The sequence below is a fragment of the Neolamprologus multifasciatus genome, chromosome 18 (genome assembly GCF_963576455.1).
Source record: "Neolamprologus multifasciatus chromosome 18, fNeoMul1.2, whole genome shotgun sequence".
Taxonomy (NCBI): Eukaryota; Metazoa; Chordata; class Actinopteri; order Cichliformes; family Cichlidae; genus Neolamprologus; species Neolamprologus multifasciatus.
The window spans coordinates 32,779,559-32,794,293 of NC_140456.1; the positions used below are offsets into that span (position 1 = coordinate 32,779,559).

Consider the following 14,735-nt stretch of genomic DNA (forward strand, 5'->3'; position numbering starts at 1 on the left):
GAGCCGAGGCCGAACTACCAGCTCTTCTCACAGCTTTGAGTGGAAATATTAACTAGCAGTGAACTTTTTGACTTCCATCAGACGAGTGAAGTCCTGAAGAGAGCTGATATTAATACAGTTATAATTAGGGATGGGTATCGTTTAGGTTTTATCCGATACCAGTACCAAACCGGTACTTTTGAAACCGTGCCGGTGCTTAAAGAATGGAGAACACAAACTTTGTCCAAAAACCTCTCATGTTCAGCTGTTGTTTTTGTAAAAAGATAACAATGTTAGCCTTTTCTGCAGCTATAGGGCATATATGGTATCACTCTTTGCTGGAAGCAGTGCTTAAACAATGGAAAAAACACAAACTTTGTCCAAAAACCTCTCATGTTTAACAGTTTTCCACTTTTTCTTTGGTCATTTTAGCCTTTTTGTCCAGGGTGAAGGGAGTATCTGCCATCAATCAAGAAGACAGCCGCATGTAGCTATGATGGTGTTTGGTAGTTCACCTTACATGCATTAATGTAATAACGTGGTTAGCCTACTCAACGTAAATTACACACGAACAACATTAAGCTACTCACGCAGAGAAGAACGGCTGCTGCTGCATCATCATCCTCATCATTTCTGCTACACTGGCAGGACTAGGGGCCAGGACTCTCCTCTTCGGGTTTTTGGGGGATGTTGCTAACTCCGGGTCGATAACAGGCACCACACTACAGTAGATGTGCTCGGTGTGAGGTCTCGCAGCAAGCTATCAAATACAGTGCATTTTTCGGCTTTAAAAAAACCCCGCTATGCGTCGCCAGGTGTTTCATCAGATTCGAAGTGTTACTTCCTTTGACAGTATCACAGTATCAGCTTAAAGCACTTGTTGCAGCTGCTGAGTTTGCATCTTTTGCTGTGAAGTACAGCCAGACTTTTGACCGCTTCGCCTTGGGCATTTTTAATCTGTAGCTCTGCTCTAAAAGAACGTACGTACCTGGACCCGCCTACTATCCTCGGAAACGTAAAATGATTGGCTAGAATCTAAAGTGTATCACAGCTCAGGAAAATAAAGCACCGAAATGTGCGCTGCTTTTTGGTCTGGTTACTACCGTTTATGTCAGAACCGGTGCCATCGTGGTACTGGATACCGGTACCCATCCCTAGTTATAATTATGACCTGTTACATAAAATGCTGCTGCTCTTGAGATATGTCAGGCTTTACTAGAAAAGCTTTCAGATTAATTAGAGGGTTGGAATGATGTGAAAATCATTGTATTTTACAATTACATTCTAAAAAACAACAAAATATAGTTTTATTTTTACATTAGTTATGTTGTTGTTTTTTCAGATTATGCCTACAACAACATTTTGTGACAGCTTGATAATCAGGTTAATTAAGGACATTTTCTGTTTGAGTAAGCACAACATTTTGTTTAAGTCTTCTTTTTGTTTTATTTTCTTTGAGTTACAGTAAATTTAGGCTTTTTGTAAGAAAAAAAACTGTATTTGAAATACACGGCTTTACTGGAGGCTTTTAAAGAGTAATTTGCCACAATGTGAAGCTGCTGTCGTAGCTGTATCCATTAGGCTTTGTACACTTGGTTTCTCTCCGTTTTGACCTCCCGTCCACACTGAGACGCCGTTTTCACTCAAGGAAAACGCAGCGTTTGCAAAACGCTCTCGAAAATGAGTACATTTGAAGATGCGGAAGCAAATGCGGAAGAAAACTGAGACTTTTTCAAAGTTATGACACATTTTAGTCATATGATGCAGTCATGTGACCAATCAAACCAAAATAGTGGAGGGCATCATACAGCAGTTGTTTTGCTTGCTCTCAGTTTTGACAGTCCTATTAAAGATTAATATCAACCTGTACATGCTCCAGAGAGCTTTTCTTCAAATTCTTTTATTCTCACTCGCTTTTGCAACTTTGTACTTTTGTGTTACTCGCAGCATCAACTCCACCTCATTGTTAGTCCATTTAAAAAACTCAGTGCTTTTCCTCAACATTTTGCCGGAAAGTAAGTAAGCGGCAGACATAAATGAGGCAAGCCGAATCTTCTTGTGTTTCACACGTGCGCAGTACTGGAACGTAAGTGTTTTCAGCCGTTTCAATGTGGACGCACAACTCTGTGAAAACGACTAGCTTGGATGCGGCGCGTTTTCAGACGTAAATCTATCCAGACTAGTGTGGACGCAGCCTTAATCGTCTGGTATATTTGGTGTTCCCTCTGAACAGAGTGAAGTTTGTAACCAGCCATCAATGTTTTTTTATTTCACAACTAAAACCATGTTTTACAGCAAAACAAGAAAAAATGAGCCTCCAGAAACAGAGAAAGGGAAAAGTCGCATCTGTAACTTCCACTTGCAGTCTTAGCTAATGGCCACCTCACCATAGCTGCCTTCAACAGAGAAAGGTTTTAGATGGTTTCCCTCTAACATCACATTTATATGCAGACCTGTTATTGTTCATTTTAACTTAAGTCTCATATAATAATAATCTTATTTACTTATTTAATCTAAAATAGATAAACAGCCCACATCTAATGTATTTCTTAAATTTCTCTTCTTGCACAAAGTGCTAATGATTATTGCTGAGGGGAAGGCTTCTGTGTACACTGTGTAACAAGTTAGTGTTCATGATATGTGCGTCTACTTCAGATAAACTAAAGCTCATTTAAAAAAAAATACTAATAATAACAACCTTGTTTAACACTAACCTTATTATATGAAGCAGCTTCACTATTTTGACAACACAAAAACAGTATTTAAAAAAAGAAAAACATCCTGCTGACACAAAAATGATGTAATGGACATGGCGAGGACATTCTTCTGATTACCAGTTTATGACTCATAAAGTTGTTGTAAACAAAGAAAAAACGTAGCACTACTAATAAATAGCCAACTTTAGCAACATCATGAGTCACAACTCTAAACCAGCGTGCTCCGTCCTCGTCCGCCATAGTGGCCCCTGGAAATACTTCTGATGTAGTCTGATTTTTATTTTTTTTTTTATTATTATTCTTCATCCACAGTGTTTTGTTTTGTTTTGTTTTGGGGTTTTTTTCTTTTAGAAAATTGGTGAAGATCTTTACATCCTCCTGTTTTGCCTGCTTGCATGTGTCTACACAAGTGCAGTGTGATAAAAGTGAACCTGATTGTTGTCTTGAAACATCATCATAAGTGCAAAAGCAACATGATAATAAGTTCTGATTGACGGGAACGTGTATAAATAAAACACACAAAACTCAAAGAGTAAACAATGCAAACACAATAGTGGACTGTTTTTGTTTTACTTCTGGTTAAATAAGTGAGCTCACTGTGAAATCTTAAACGTGTTTCTGAAATATGTTTCTCACCCCAACCGGTCGCAGCAGATGGCCCCGCCCCTCCCTGAGCCTGGTTCTGTTGGAGGTTTCTTCCTGTTAAAAGGGAGTTTTTCCTTCCCACTGTCACCAAAGTGCTGCTCATAGGGGGTCATGTGATTGTTGGGTTTTTCTCTGTGTGTATTGTTGTACAGTCTGTCTTACAATATAAAGCGTCTTGAGGTGACTGTTGTTGTGATATATATGTATAAATAATATTGAATTGAATTGAAATATAAATACAATTATGATCTTATTAGAAACCTAAAAATAAACTCAATTCAATTCAATTCAATTTTATTTATATAGCGCCAAATCACAACAAAAGTCGCCTCAAGGCGCTTCATAGATACAGAGAAAAACCCAACAATCATATGACCCCCTATGAGCAGCACTTTGGCGACAGTGGGAAGGAAAAACTCCCTTTTAACAGGAAGAAACCTCCGGCAGAACCAGGCTCAGGGAGGGGCGGGGCCATCTGCTGTGATTGGTTGGGGTGAGAGAAGGAAGACAGGATAAAGACATGCTGTGGAAGAGAGACAGAGGTTAATAACAGATATGATTCAATACAGAGAGGTCTGTTAACACATAGTGAGTGAGAAAGGTGACTGGAAAGGAAAAACTCAATGCATCATGGGAATCCCCCGGCAGCCTACGTCTATTGCAGCATAACTAAGGGAGGATTCAGGGTCACCTGGTCCAGCCCTAACTATATGCTTTAGCAAAAAGGAAAGTTTGAAGCCTAATCTTAAAAGTAGTGATAGTGTCGGGAGACAGACACTATCTCATCCTGGTTAATTCATACTAAGCTGGTTAATTCATACTAAGCTGACTGATTTCAAACATTTCCTCCCTCCATACAAATTACTTAGTCCCAGTTCACAACAGCAGTCATCTCACAGTTTTGTGCTTAATGGGAATAAGAGCATAGAGATATAACAAACAGCTACAGGAGAAAGTGGACACAAGTTAATGTGATGGAATAGTGGCGTATAGATGCACGAGGAAAAAGTGCTTCATGGGAGGTTCCCCAACAGCCTGAGGTTGTAGCAGCATAACTAAGGCTTGGTTCAGGGTCACCTGAAGGAGCCCTCACTACAATCTTAATCTGAAAGGAAACTTTTAAACCTGATCTTAAAAGGAGAGATGGTGTCAGTTTCATGAAAGTGAGAGCTGGCTACACAGGAGTGGAGCCTGATAGCCGAAAGCTCTGTATATAAATTCAAATGAGAATATTTTGCTGATAAAAAATAACAGCAAAACATTTTGCTGTTTAGCGAGATCAGTTCTCACTGCCTGTATATATATACACATATATACATGTATATGTATGTATATATGTATATATTCTGATCTTACAATATGGGACTAAATGTAGTGTATTAAACAGATTTATGCAGTACATTCTGATGAATTAATAAATTAAAAGCATTTGATCTTTGTGTATATCTCATTCCTCAAATTTGCTCAATACTTGCAAGCATATGTTATTAATAGGAGACACGATGGTGTGTTTAATTTCTCTTTTCTTTGTTAGTGTTTAAAAGATGTCTGTACGTCTTTGTATTCAAAGAGTATCAATCAGATCATTTTAATCATTGCCTATTATAAAGGACTTCTTCAATTTCTGTTCTAACCTTTTTGTCAGGGAGTATTTTAAAATCAAAGTGCTAAATATAAAGTGGTCCCTGTTCCAATGGAGGTGTTGACAGTAAATTTTTCCCTGGGCAATTTCCCACATACAGAAATAGCCCTGGCTTCAAGTTTCGAGATAAAGTTTCACAATGCATAAAAAGCTTCCAAGAAACAACTAAATTTCTTTATGAAAACTGTGTCAGCTTTCAGATATACAACAATCAATTAAATGCATCCTGTCATATGTAGAAATGTTTTTTTCAAACATGCTTGTATCTGTAATGGCTTGAGGGAGAATGCAGACAGAACAGTGTAATTTTTGCTTTCTTAGACAGTCTCTGCCACTGCATCACTCTGATTATTAGTACAAGAAGTCTCACATTTAAAGTGTCTTCCTTGTTTTGCATCCATTATTCAGCAGCCTAACTCTCCCCTGGGCAATACAGAGTAAGTTCTGAGACCTTTAAATGAATCAAAAAGCTGGGCCAGTGTGTCTCATGCCTGCTCTTCTTGGAATAATTTCTGAGGTTCACCCACACACCCAAACCTCCACTCTCCCCACTCTTAAAATGATATATGGACCAGCCGCAGGCTTCAACAATTTTATTTTTTATGTGATTAATTTGTAAAGGAGCCATTGTGCATATGTAAGGTTAGATACAGGCTTATCAGTGGGATAGCACACATGACAATGAGTGAAAGTGTGTATGGGCTGCCAGGAGATTGCAAAGGTGCTATAGATAGCTTAAATCCAATCCTCTTTTCTGCTGAGAGAATATAGTGATGAAAACCGAGATGGGCTGTGACAATTTCTGTGCTGCTCCTGTGAGACATTAAAAGAGGTGGGGATGCTTTAAAAGTGGTGTTTTCACCACATATAATAGTACTGATTTTTCACTCATTTTCAGGCAAGGCTTTGTACCCGACCATTTTCACAGGAATGTTTTGTTTGTTAAACCACTTAAAATTCACTTATTTATCATTTAACCATCAACACAGTCAAATTTATTAGAGCTGTAGTCGTAGGCATGAATGCCATTGTAGTTTGGGCTTTTAATGTTTAAAATGTTCTTATCCCAGTGTGGAAAGGTTGGGGCTTTGTGAAGCCGTTCCATAACGGTAGCTTGCTTCATCCATTCTAAGAGTACTTTTGATTTATGTTTGTTGCAATACCCAAATGTGCCCAAGCTCCAGCTGTCTAGCTGTTGATTTGCGATAAAGTTGAAGAGTCTGGAGGTAGTCCTCCTTCTCCAGTACTGCACTTGTTTGAGTACCAGTAGCAGCAAAACAACCCCAGAGCATGATGCTACTGGTACTACCACCATGCTCGACAACTTTGTCTCATCTGACCATAAAACTTTTATCCAGGAGGAATTTGGTTTGTCTTTGCTCATTTCAGTCAAGCTTGAAGGTCTTCTTTTCTTGGTTGGCACCCTCTCTATGCTGTGTTCCAGCAGTTTCCAGTTCATGGGAGACTTCAGCCTTGTGGTTTCCGGGGTAATTCCTGAACATCCTAACCAATTTCCTCTCATCTGGGTATGACAATTTGGGTCTATCTCCAGACTAGGGGTGGGCGATATAAGCGATATACGATAGAAACGATATAAATTTGGCCAACGATAGAGATTTTGACTATATCGCTCTATCGCGATAGCGCATGTTGATGATGTCATCAAGCTGCGCCTGTTTTGGTCCAAAGCATCGCAGCGGCTAAAACCATTATCATTTGCAAATTATGGCGGGCGACAGTCATAGCAAAGAGATAAAGCAATTTTGAAATATGGAGAAAGCCAAAAACTGCGCTTCCTCCACTTCCGTAACATTGATTCATTAATGTTGAATTCTCTCGCAGCTGCTCTATGTTGCAGTATATTAATAACTAACCTCGTATTGTGGATGAATTATCTCAGATGTTCTCCTGACTGAAGTTTGGCCCGTGTACAGCATCCTGCTATGTGATTGCATTTGTCCCTGACCACCAGAATCCCTCACGTTAACTTTTATCAAGTGGAAAAAATGTTAGCGTTCATCCTCCAGCTTCACTGTGCTAATGTTATGCTAACATAGCGGTGTCGCTAGCAATCACGTAGCACAACATTATATACCAGGTAGTCCAACTTCAGTAACCCTGCAAACGCCACTGCTGTTTAGTTTTCTGTCTTCATTTATGTTGGAAGTGGTAGCAGAGCTGTACGTTTGAATTAGCTTCAAAAATCTCTCAGTCAGAACATGATATGAAATGTTTAGGTGTAAACTAGCGAGCTAACTTCCTGTTAACTTCTAACTGCGTTAAATTTAATAAATTCTGTTTTCATGGATGCCTGGATGTTAAACTTAATTGTTACACCCGATAAAGCAGCAACGCTGATGATTTTATTAAAGATGAAATAATTTAGACCGTTTTAACTCTTAGTGTTTGTTTGACTTTGGGACCTGAAGGAGACGGAGTTTTGGACCCAGATTCCTCCGCGAAGCTCCTCACTACGGCAGCCGTAATGCTCTGACAATCCATCAAGCAGTGCGGCTTACCAAAGTTGTACTAAAACATTTTTTAACAGATTTCTGCACGCAGAAATCGGTTCGAGGTCAGTAAGCACAACACTCTCTCGCATTCTCTCGATTTTTGAGAAAATTAAAGGATTTTAAGTGTGCTTTATAGTGTGGAAAATACGTTATACAGAAGAAAAGAATATATCGTGATATATATCGTTACCGCACATGCTTCAAATTATATCGCAATATGAATTTTAGGCCATATCGCCCAGCCCTACTCCAGACCTTGGCAAAGATGTGAGACACCCAAATAACTTGAACTGATGATCCTGGAAAGTGCAGTTGTTTAGAAATGGCTCCAACAGACCGTTCAAACTTATGTAGTTTTCCTTTTTAGATTTCCACAGAGTTCTGCGGATTTTTTCATTGTTCTGTCTTCTGTCAGTCAAATACTTTTTATGTTGGCAAAAAGAAACTGACTGTTTTAGTCAATCGTGATCACGAACAAGAAGTTAATAGGGTTTGGTCTTGTCAAGTTAAAAGACACTGTAGAACATGTTACAAGTGAATACATGTCTACTCCAGTGCAGTCTTTGCTATCCACAGGACAGATCAAGTTCCAGGCTATTTGAGGGTGATTTGTACTGTATAGGTTCAGTATGTGTTTTTAAAGGTGACAAATCGCAGAGTGAAATTCAGTGAAAATAAAGCGTGAAGCCTAGATTGTGGCTCTGGCTGTATGTTGAGCAATTATGGAAAGTAACACCTTGCAAGTGTAAAACAAGTTTGAGCAGAGTGCCGTGACCTGAGAGTGCAATGAAATGGCAATTAAAGTAAGATGAGCCATTTAGCAATGTTCAGGAGCTGTGCAGCAAAGCTCATTGCCGGTCCAACATTATTGTCATTATTTTTTTGGATGCAGTTTAGATTATCAGTGAACATGTAAAACTGGCTTTCCAGTGTCAAACATTTCAATTCTTTCATTGCACATTTAACAGAGCAGCAAAGTAGCAATTATATTCAGAGCTACAGGATGTAAATGTTAAGAGTGCCGACGAGGAAAGTCTTGGAAAAGCTGATGTTAGTGAAGAGCACATCCAGGTGATTCTTTGTAACCCTGGAGAACCCAACCCCATTGGTTTACTAGGGAACCCATGGGGTCAAATTTGGTTTCTCCAGGGTTAAAAGAGTAATTACTCAAAGCTTGAGTAGTAGAGCATGAACTTCCGTAATGTAGCTAAGCGACTAGAAGATGATGAGGTCTTTCTGGTCTATCTTCACATCTTTTATCCTAACATGCTGCGCTACTGATATCTTGCACTGCTCTTTCGAACCCCTCCACACAACTGTTATTTTATTACACTCCAATTGCACAAGTAATAAGTTAATGGGGAGCAATGAGCTCAAATACACCAAACTCTAATGGTATTCTACTGCTGTGATAAAGCAGTCATTTTAAATGTTTCCTTGAGTGAAATTCGATGAACGCAGCAGATTAATCATGACCAGTGTCAATGTTTTAATCATGTAATGTAAAGTTTAAATTGCAGCGTCATGTGCAGCACTTAACGGGCCAATAACAAGTTGGGAGTTCAATATTTAAGAACTCTGTGAGAGGATGCAGCCTTTGAGCAGGATTATTATTTGAAAAGGGCACAGAGTATATCTCTTTCTTCTCCTTGTTTTTGTGTTCTTTTCTCAAAACTTTGCTGGGATCACGGGCATTACTGAACCCGGTCTAAGAGTTGTTTTAACTCTAGAGCACACAGAGGCTCTCCTGAGTACAGAATCAGTATTAGAAAATAACCCCCATCTATATGTTATAAAATATAGACAGACTTGAAATCATGAAGACGCCTGACTCATTTCTTTTTTATTCAGCTAGCATGAAAAGTCAGTAAACGATTTCCTTTAGCCTGGCAGGTACTGACAGTTGACCTTTTCCATTAACAGTGGTGTATACGCCCAGGGCCTGTGCTCTTCACTTGCCTCCTATTGAGCATGAGGAGAGCATGTTGTACATGTTACCCCTGAGTAACCATCTAAACCAAAGGTGAGGCCCCATCAATCATACTGGATAAAGTCGAGGCCGACATTTCTCCCAGGAGCTGATAGCAGCACAAAAAGCACACAGGCCTCACTTATCAGGACAATGGCAACACAGAGCATGAGCAGTGTACGAGTCCCACTGCTGAGGTATTGGCCATTCATATTCATGTAAGACACTGGTATTTTTTATATCGAGTAGTCTGTTTAGCACACTCTAAAATATTGCCTAGTGACTTTGTCTGCATATCAAACAGTCCTACATCTGAGGCTTTAGAAACTGTTTCAGATAGACATTCAACTTTTAAACAGCACAGATGGGCAATGCTGCATTTGATGCTATTAGAAGTTGCCCGAAATTGTTGCCTTAGGCCTGAGGACTAAGTGGATTTGGGCAAATTACAACCCAAGACACTCTCTGCTTTAGTAAATAATGGCAGTGCCAAGTGACAATTCATTAGACTAATCACTGATCTAATCACTTCTCATTTGGGTAGGGGATGTTATTCAGTCATTGGGACCAGTCTGATAAGTGTGAAAAACACTAATATAAACAGAGTCTATTAAGTGTAGACATCTGGAGTAATGACTCAAAGTTAACTTCAGTATTTACTTCTAGGGTGTCCTTTTCCACTGATAAGCCACAAGAATAAAAGAAACAGACTAATATTCTTTGGTCCTCAAAACAACTCAAACCTGTCTCGGACGCGGTACTTTTGTGCTATCTGGCAATACGATGTTGTTAGCAGTCTCTGTGGGTTGAGGCTTCGATGTCCAGTCAGAATTCGCTGGGTAACTGTGCCGTCTGTTTCTCTTATTTACTCATAAAACATGAGCAGAAATTGGAAACATGATAAGGGAGCAGTTGCTTATTGAGAGCTTCAACACTTTATCCTATGGTTGCATTCACGGCATCATATTTCTTTCCTTGGAATTTGATGACATCTGAGACTAAAATGGAAATGAACCACAGTGTTGATCACAGGTTGCTTTCATTTTGTTGGCAGCTGGCAAATTACATATGTGCTAATTGTCTTACCTGTAAAATAGTCTTAGTGTATTTCTTCTTTAAGGCAAGTGCTAGCTAAGTGTCAGTCTTGCAAACCGACGAATAAAAGTAAGTTCTTGATTTAAAAAGTATTCTGTCACAGTCTTGCTGATCCATTTAGAAATTTATTTGACTGAAACCTAACAACTAAATTCTGATTGAATTTTAAGTATGGTAACCATTTATTAGAAATCAAACTAATACAAACAAACAAATACTATATCCTTTATGTTTTTGATGAAATAATTTGCCATCTCCTCGGCTTATGTCTAAAAGTAGTAGCTTTAGGTTACTGGTTGGCTTCTTCAGTTTGTGTTTCCAGAAGAAAAACAAAGAAAAACAACATTTTTAAAACTTGGTTTTGAAAAGAACTTTAGGGTCAGGAAGCATCGTGCACATCAAGAAGGAGTCAAAAATCAATCCGAAATGAGTCATGCCGCAAGGTTTTAATGAGCTGACAGAGTCGGAGCGAGCCGGTGTTTTACACGCTGCGTCCTTATCAGTGTGTCAGAAACCCATCCACTGACATGACGCACAGCAGTGAGCGCCATCGCCTTTTTTTAGTAGCCATTTGGAGACTGGCTGTACTGTACTGAAACAACTGATTAAATATTCTCCTGCTGCAACGCTCTGAGGAATTTATTTTCTGTTCTTTGTTAGATTTAAACAAAAATAGCAACAAAAAAAAGACCACCTATGAATACATCATTAAAAATAAGAGATGATTAAGAGTGCTTCTCTGCAGAGGATTCATCTTTAGAATAGCTCTCCTGCAGTGAGATGGAAGGAGAGGGGCAGAGGGAAATTTCTAATGAATTAAACAAGGCTTGACTATAATGAGGACATGATTGAATCACTGGCTTTCTGCTTGCAGGAGAGTGCCTTTGCTTAGACGGCTACATGAAGGACCCGGTCCACAAGCACCTCTGCATCCGCAGTGAGTGGGGGCCCAATCAGGGGTAAGTTATGATAATCACCTCATAATGGTTTGTGATTGCTCATTACCATCCCAACGTCAACAACAAAGGAATCACCCTACGCATCAAACCAAGTGGTATTAATTTGCCTGCGAGAATCAAAAGGAACAGTAATGTTGATATTTTTGAACACATAAAAATTTCTAATGCAGGTAATTAGTTGTGCACATCAGCATGTACTGTAAAGAGATCACTTTTCTTTGTTGCTTGGGTATTTGTTTATAATTGATGTCATCGTCTGCCTGATACAATTCCTAGTTTTACAGTCCTCCGCTTGTCCCGAGGTCATGTCACTGTGTAAAACAGATTAGATGTGTTATTATGCAGAAGGTTCAGATTTACAGCTCTATTCTCTGAGTTTATGTATCAACAAATCCTGACGTCTGCTGTTCATAGGCACTTTCCCTAGCAGGGTCAAAATCTTGCAATATTGCAGACAGAGAGCCAACAATTACCTCAGTGGTCACTTACAGGCTTGGGAATACATCAATCGAGGGTCTCTCCAGCAGCTTCCACCTGTGGAAGTGAACGGCACAATTTTAGCACCTCAACCAAAAATCACAACTGCAGTAATAAATTGCACTGAAGTACAACATGGTTTTCTAAAGCCAAATAAATTCATGTCTGTTCTGTGTTCAGTTTAGCTTTTAGGTGTAATTTCTTGCAGACTCAATGCAGCCACAGGCGGTGAAGTACCTGCTGTGAAGAGTATTTTAACTGTTAGCATTAAGTTGGTATGTACCTCCGAACCCATAATATATCCAGTAATGTGGCTGCAATGACAGCTGCCTGACTTTTAGTACTATCTTTAAATCATTTTCGGCCATAGGTAGATTTGTTAATTTTCAGTGGCTTTAATGTGGTTTATGATCTCTTCATCTTTTGACCTCAAAGTCAAACTAGTTCTGTAATGATTCCAAGTGATGACTCGATATTTTTTGGCTTTAAAAATGCTGTTTCAGGCTCTTCTCCAGGAAGTTATATTAACACTTAATTGAGTTCACATCTGCTTCTTTAAAAAGTCCTTGACCTTTGGCGAACAATGGTGCCACAGTGCTGACCAATGAGTGACCACTGGGTGACCGCTGTGTGTGTAAGTGTGCGTGTGAGGTGTTACTGTCACACAAAAAACAGCAAGCTACATCAGAGATGACTGTGCTGATTTACGGGGCAGTTTGCTCTCTTACCTACAAATACCTGTAAAAGATAATATGGGATCCAGCCTTTTTCTATGTAGCAGGCTGTCACATGTTTATGAAAATAACATCGATAATGAAGGACTTTGTAATGGAACTGTTTCAGAATTTAAACTGTCTCATGGAGTTTTCTTGGTTTGTTCTGTGTGTGTGTTTTTATACCAAACCATATTAACTGACTAGAGTGCTCATGACATTTCTTTTCTTAGAAAAAAGAAAGAAATGCACCGACCATGCACCTGGTACTAGATTCTGCTGCACCTTCAAATCGTTCTACCAAACAGTGAGAAGTAGGGATGGGTATCGTTTAGGTTTTATCTGATACCGGTGCCAAACCGGTACTTTTGAAATGGTGCCGGTGCTTAAACGGTGCTCAAACCGGTGCTTAAAGAATGGAGAACACCAAATTGGTCCAAAAACCTCTCATGTTCAGCTGTTTTTTTGTAAAAAGATAACAATGTTAGCCTTTTCTGCAGCTATGGGGCATATATGGTATCACTCTTGGCTGGAAGCAGCTTAATCAATGGAAAAAACACAAACTTTGTCCAAAAACCTCTCATGTTTAGCTGTTTTCCACTTTTTCTTTGGTCATTTTAGCCTTTTTGTCCAGGGTGAAGGGAGTATCTGCCATCAAACAAGAAGACAGCTGCATGTAGCTATGATGGTGTTTGCTAGTTCACCTTACATGCATTAATGTAATAACGTGGTTAGCCTACTCAACGTAAACTACACACGAACAACATTAAGCTACTCACGCAGAGAAGAACGGCTGCTGCTGCATCATCATCCTCATCATTTCTGCTACACTGGCAGGGCTAGGGGCCAGGACTCTCCTCTTCGGGTTTTTGGGGGATGTTGCTAACTCCGGGTTGATAACAGGCACCACACCTGCAGTAGATGTGCTCGGTGTGAGGTCTCACAGCAAGCTATCAAACACGGTGCATTTTTCGGCTTTTAAAAAAAACGCTATGCGTCGCCAGGTGTTTCATCAGATTCGAGGTGTTACCTCCTTTGACAGTATCACAGTATCAGCTTAAAGCACTTGTTGCAGCTGCTGAGTTTGCATCTTTTGCTGTGAAGTACAGCCAGACTTTGACCGCTTCACCTTGGGCATTTTTAATCTGTAGCTCTGCTCTAAAAGAACATACGTACCTGGACCCGCCTACTATCCTCGGAAACGTAACGTGATTGGCTAGAATCTAAAGTGTATCACAGCTCAGGAAAACAAAAGCACTGAAATGTGCGCTGCTTTTCGGTCTGGTTACTACCGTTTATGTCAGATGGCACCGGATACCGGTACTCATCCCTAGTGAGAAGAGTGAATGTGATGATGGCCTGAACAAGTCAAATCATACATCCCTAATCTATCACGTCGCCGGCAGGCATGTATTCTCTGTATCACACGCCAGCCTCAGTGCAAGTCGGAAATGTTTTCATCTTTGTCTGCATTTTATGAAGCGTCAGAAATTCGCCCCCGTTATCTACGTAACTCTGCACCTCTTTATCTCATTTCCCTGGTGCTCTCCCTGAGTCCCTGTCACACCTGTGTAACTGAGCGAGCACCCTGGGGTGACTTAAATGTTTAATGACCACGGCCACGGTGTGGATGCAGCTCCAGTCTTCCTCGATGTTCTTTTTGCTTACAGTAGTGGTGGAGTTTGCTCAGAATGACATCGGTCCCCTGTCACTTCTTCCCCTTACACTCTCACTTTGCAGACTGTTTCGTCCCGGAGCTGCCACTCCCCATTAATCTCCATCATTGCCCCTCTCTCGCTTCTGCCTCTTGGCATCTGTCTCCTCCCTTTGATGCCCCCACTCTCACTGGCTCCTTTGTGCGCCCTCTCCATCACCTTCCGTCTCTCTCTCCTTTCACTTTGACCCTTTCTCCCATTCTGCCTCGCCCAGTCATCCTCTCTTATCCCCTCCCCTGGTAAATAGATATGAGTCAAAGTCACATTGCATGTCAGCTGCTGGAGAAACACATTTTTCAATCATTATGTTT

At 40.1% G+C, this 14,735-nt stretch overlaps 1 protein-coding gene and 2 long non-coding RNA genes across 12 annotated transcripts in view; all 3 read left to right on the forward strand.

Annotated features, from left to right (window-relative positions):
• The window catches only part of astn1 (astrotactin 1), a 587,946-nt gene that overhangs the window by 202,942 nt on the left and 370,269 nt on the right, over positions 1 to 14,735 (forward strand). For all 10 annotated transcript variants that reach the window (XM_085141198.1, XM_085141199.1, XM_085141203.1 and 7 more), the window contains one exon: positions 11,435 to 11,519. In XM_085141198.1, coding sequence (XP_084997324.1) covers positions 11,435 to 11,519 — 85 coding nt within the window. The remainder of the gene's footprint in view (positions 1 to 11,434; positions 11,520 to 14,735) is intronic.
• On the forward strand, positions 10 to 9,278 carry LOC146498424 (uncharacterized). Its single transcript, XR_014870843.1, has 2 exons — positions 10 to 751; positions 900 to 9,278. It is a non-coding gene; the product is annotated as an uncharacterized LOC146498424 (long non-coding RNA).
• On the forward strand, positions 11,526 to 12,459 carry LOC146498425 (uncharacterized). Its single transcript, XR_014870844.1, has 2 exons — positions 11,526 to 11,773; positions 11,950 to 12,459. It is a non-coding gene; the product is annotated as an uncharacterized LOC146498425 (long non-coding RNA).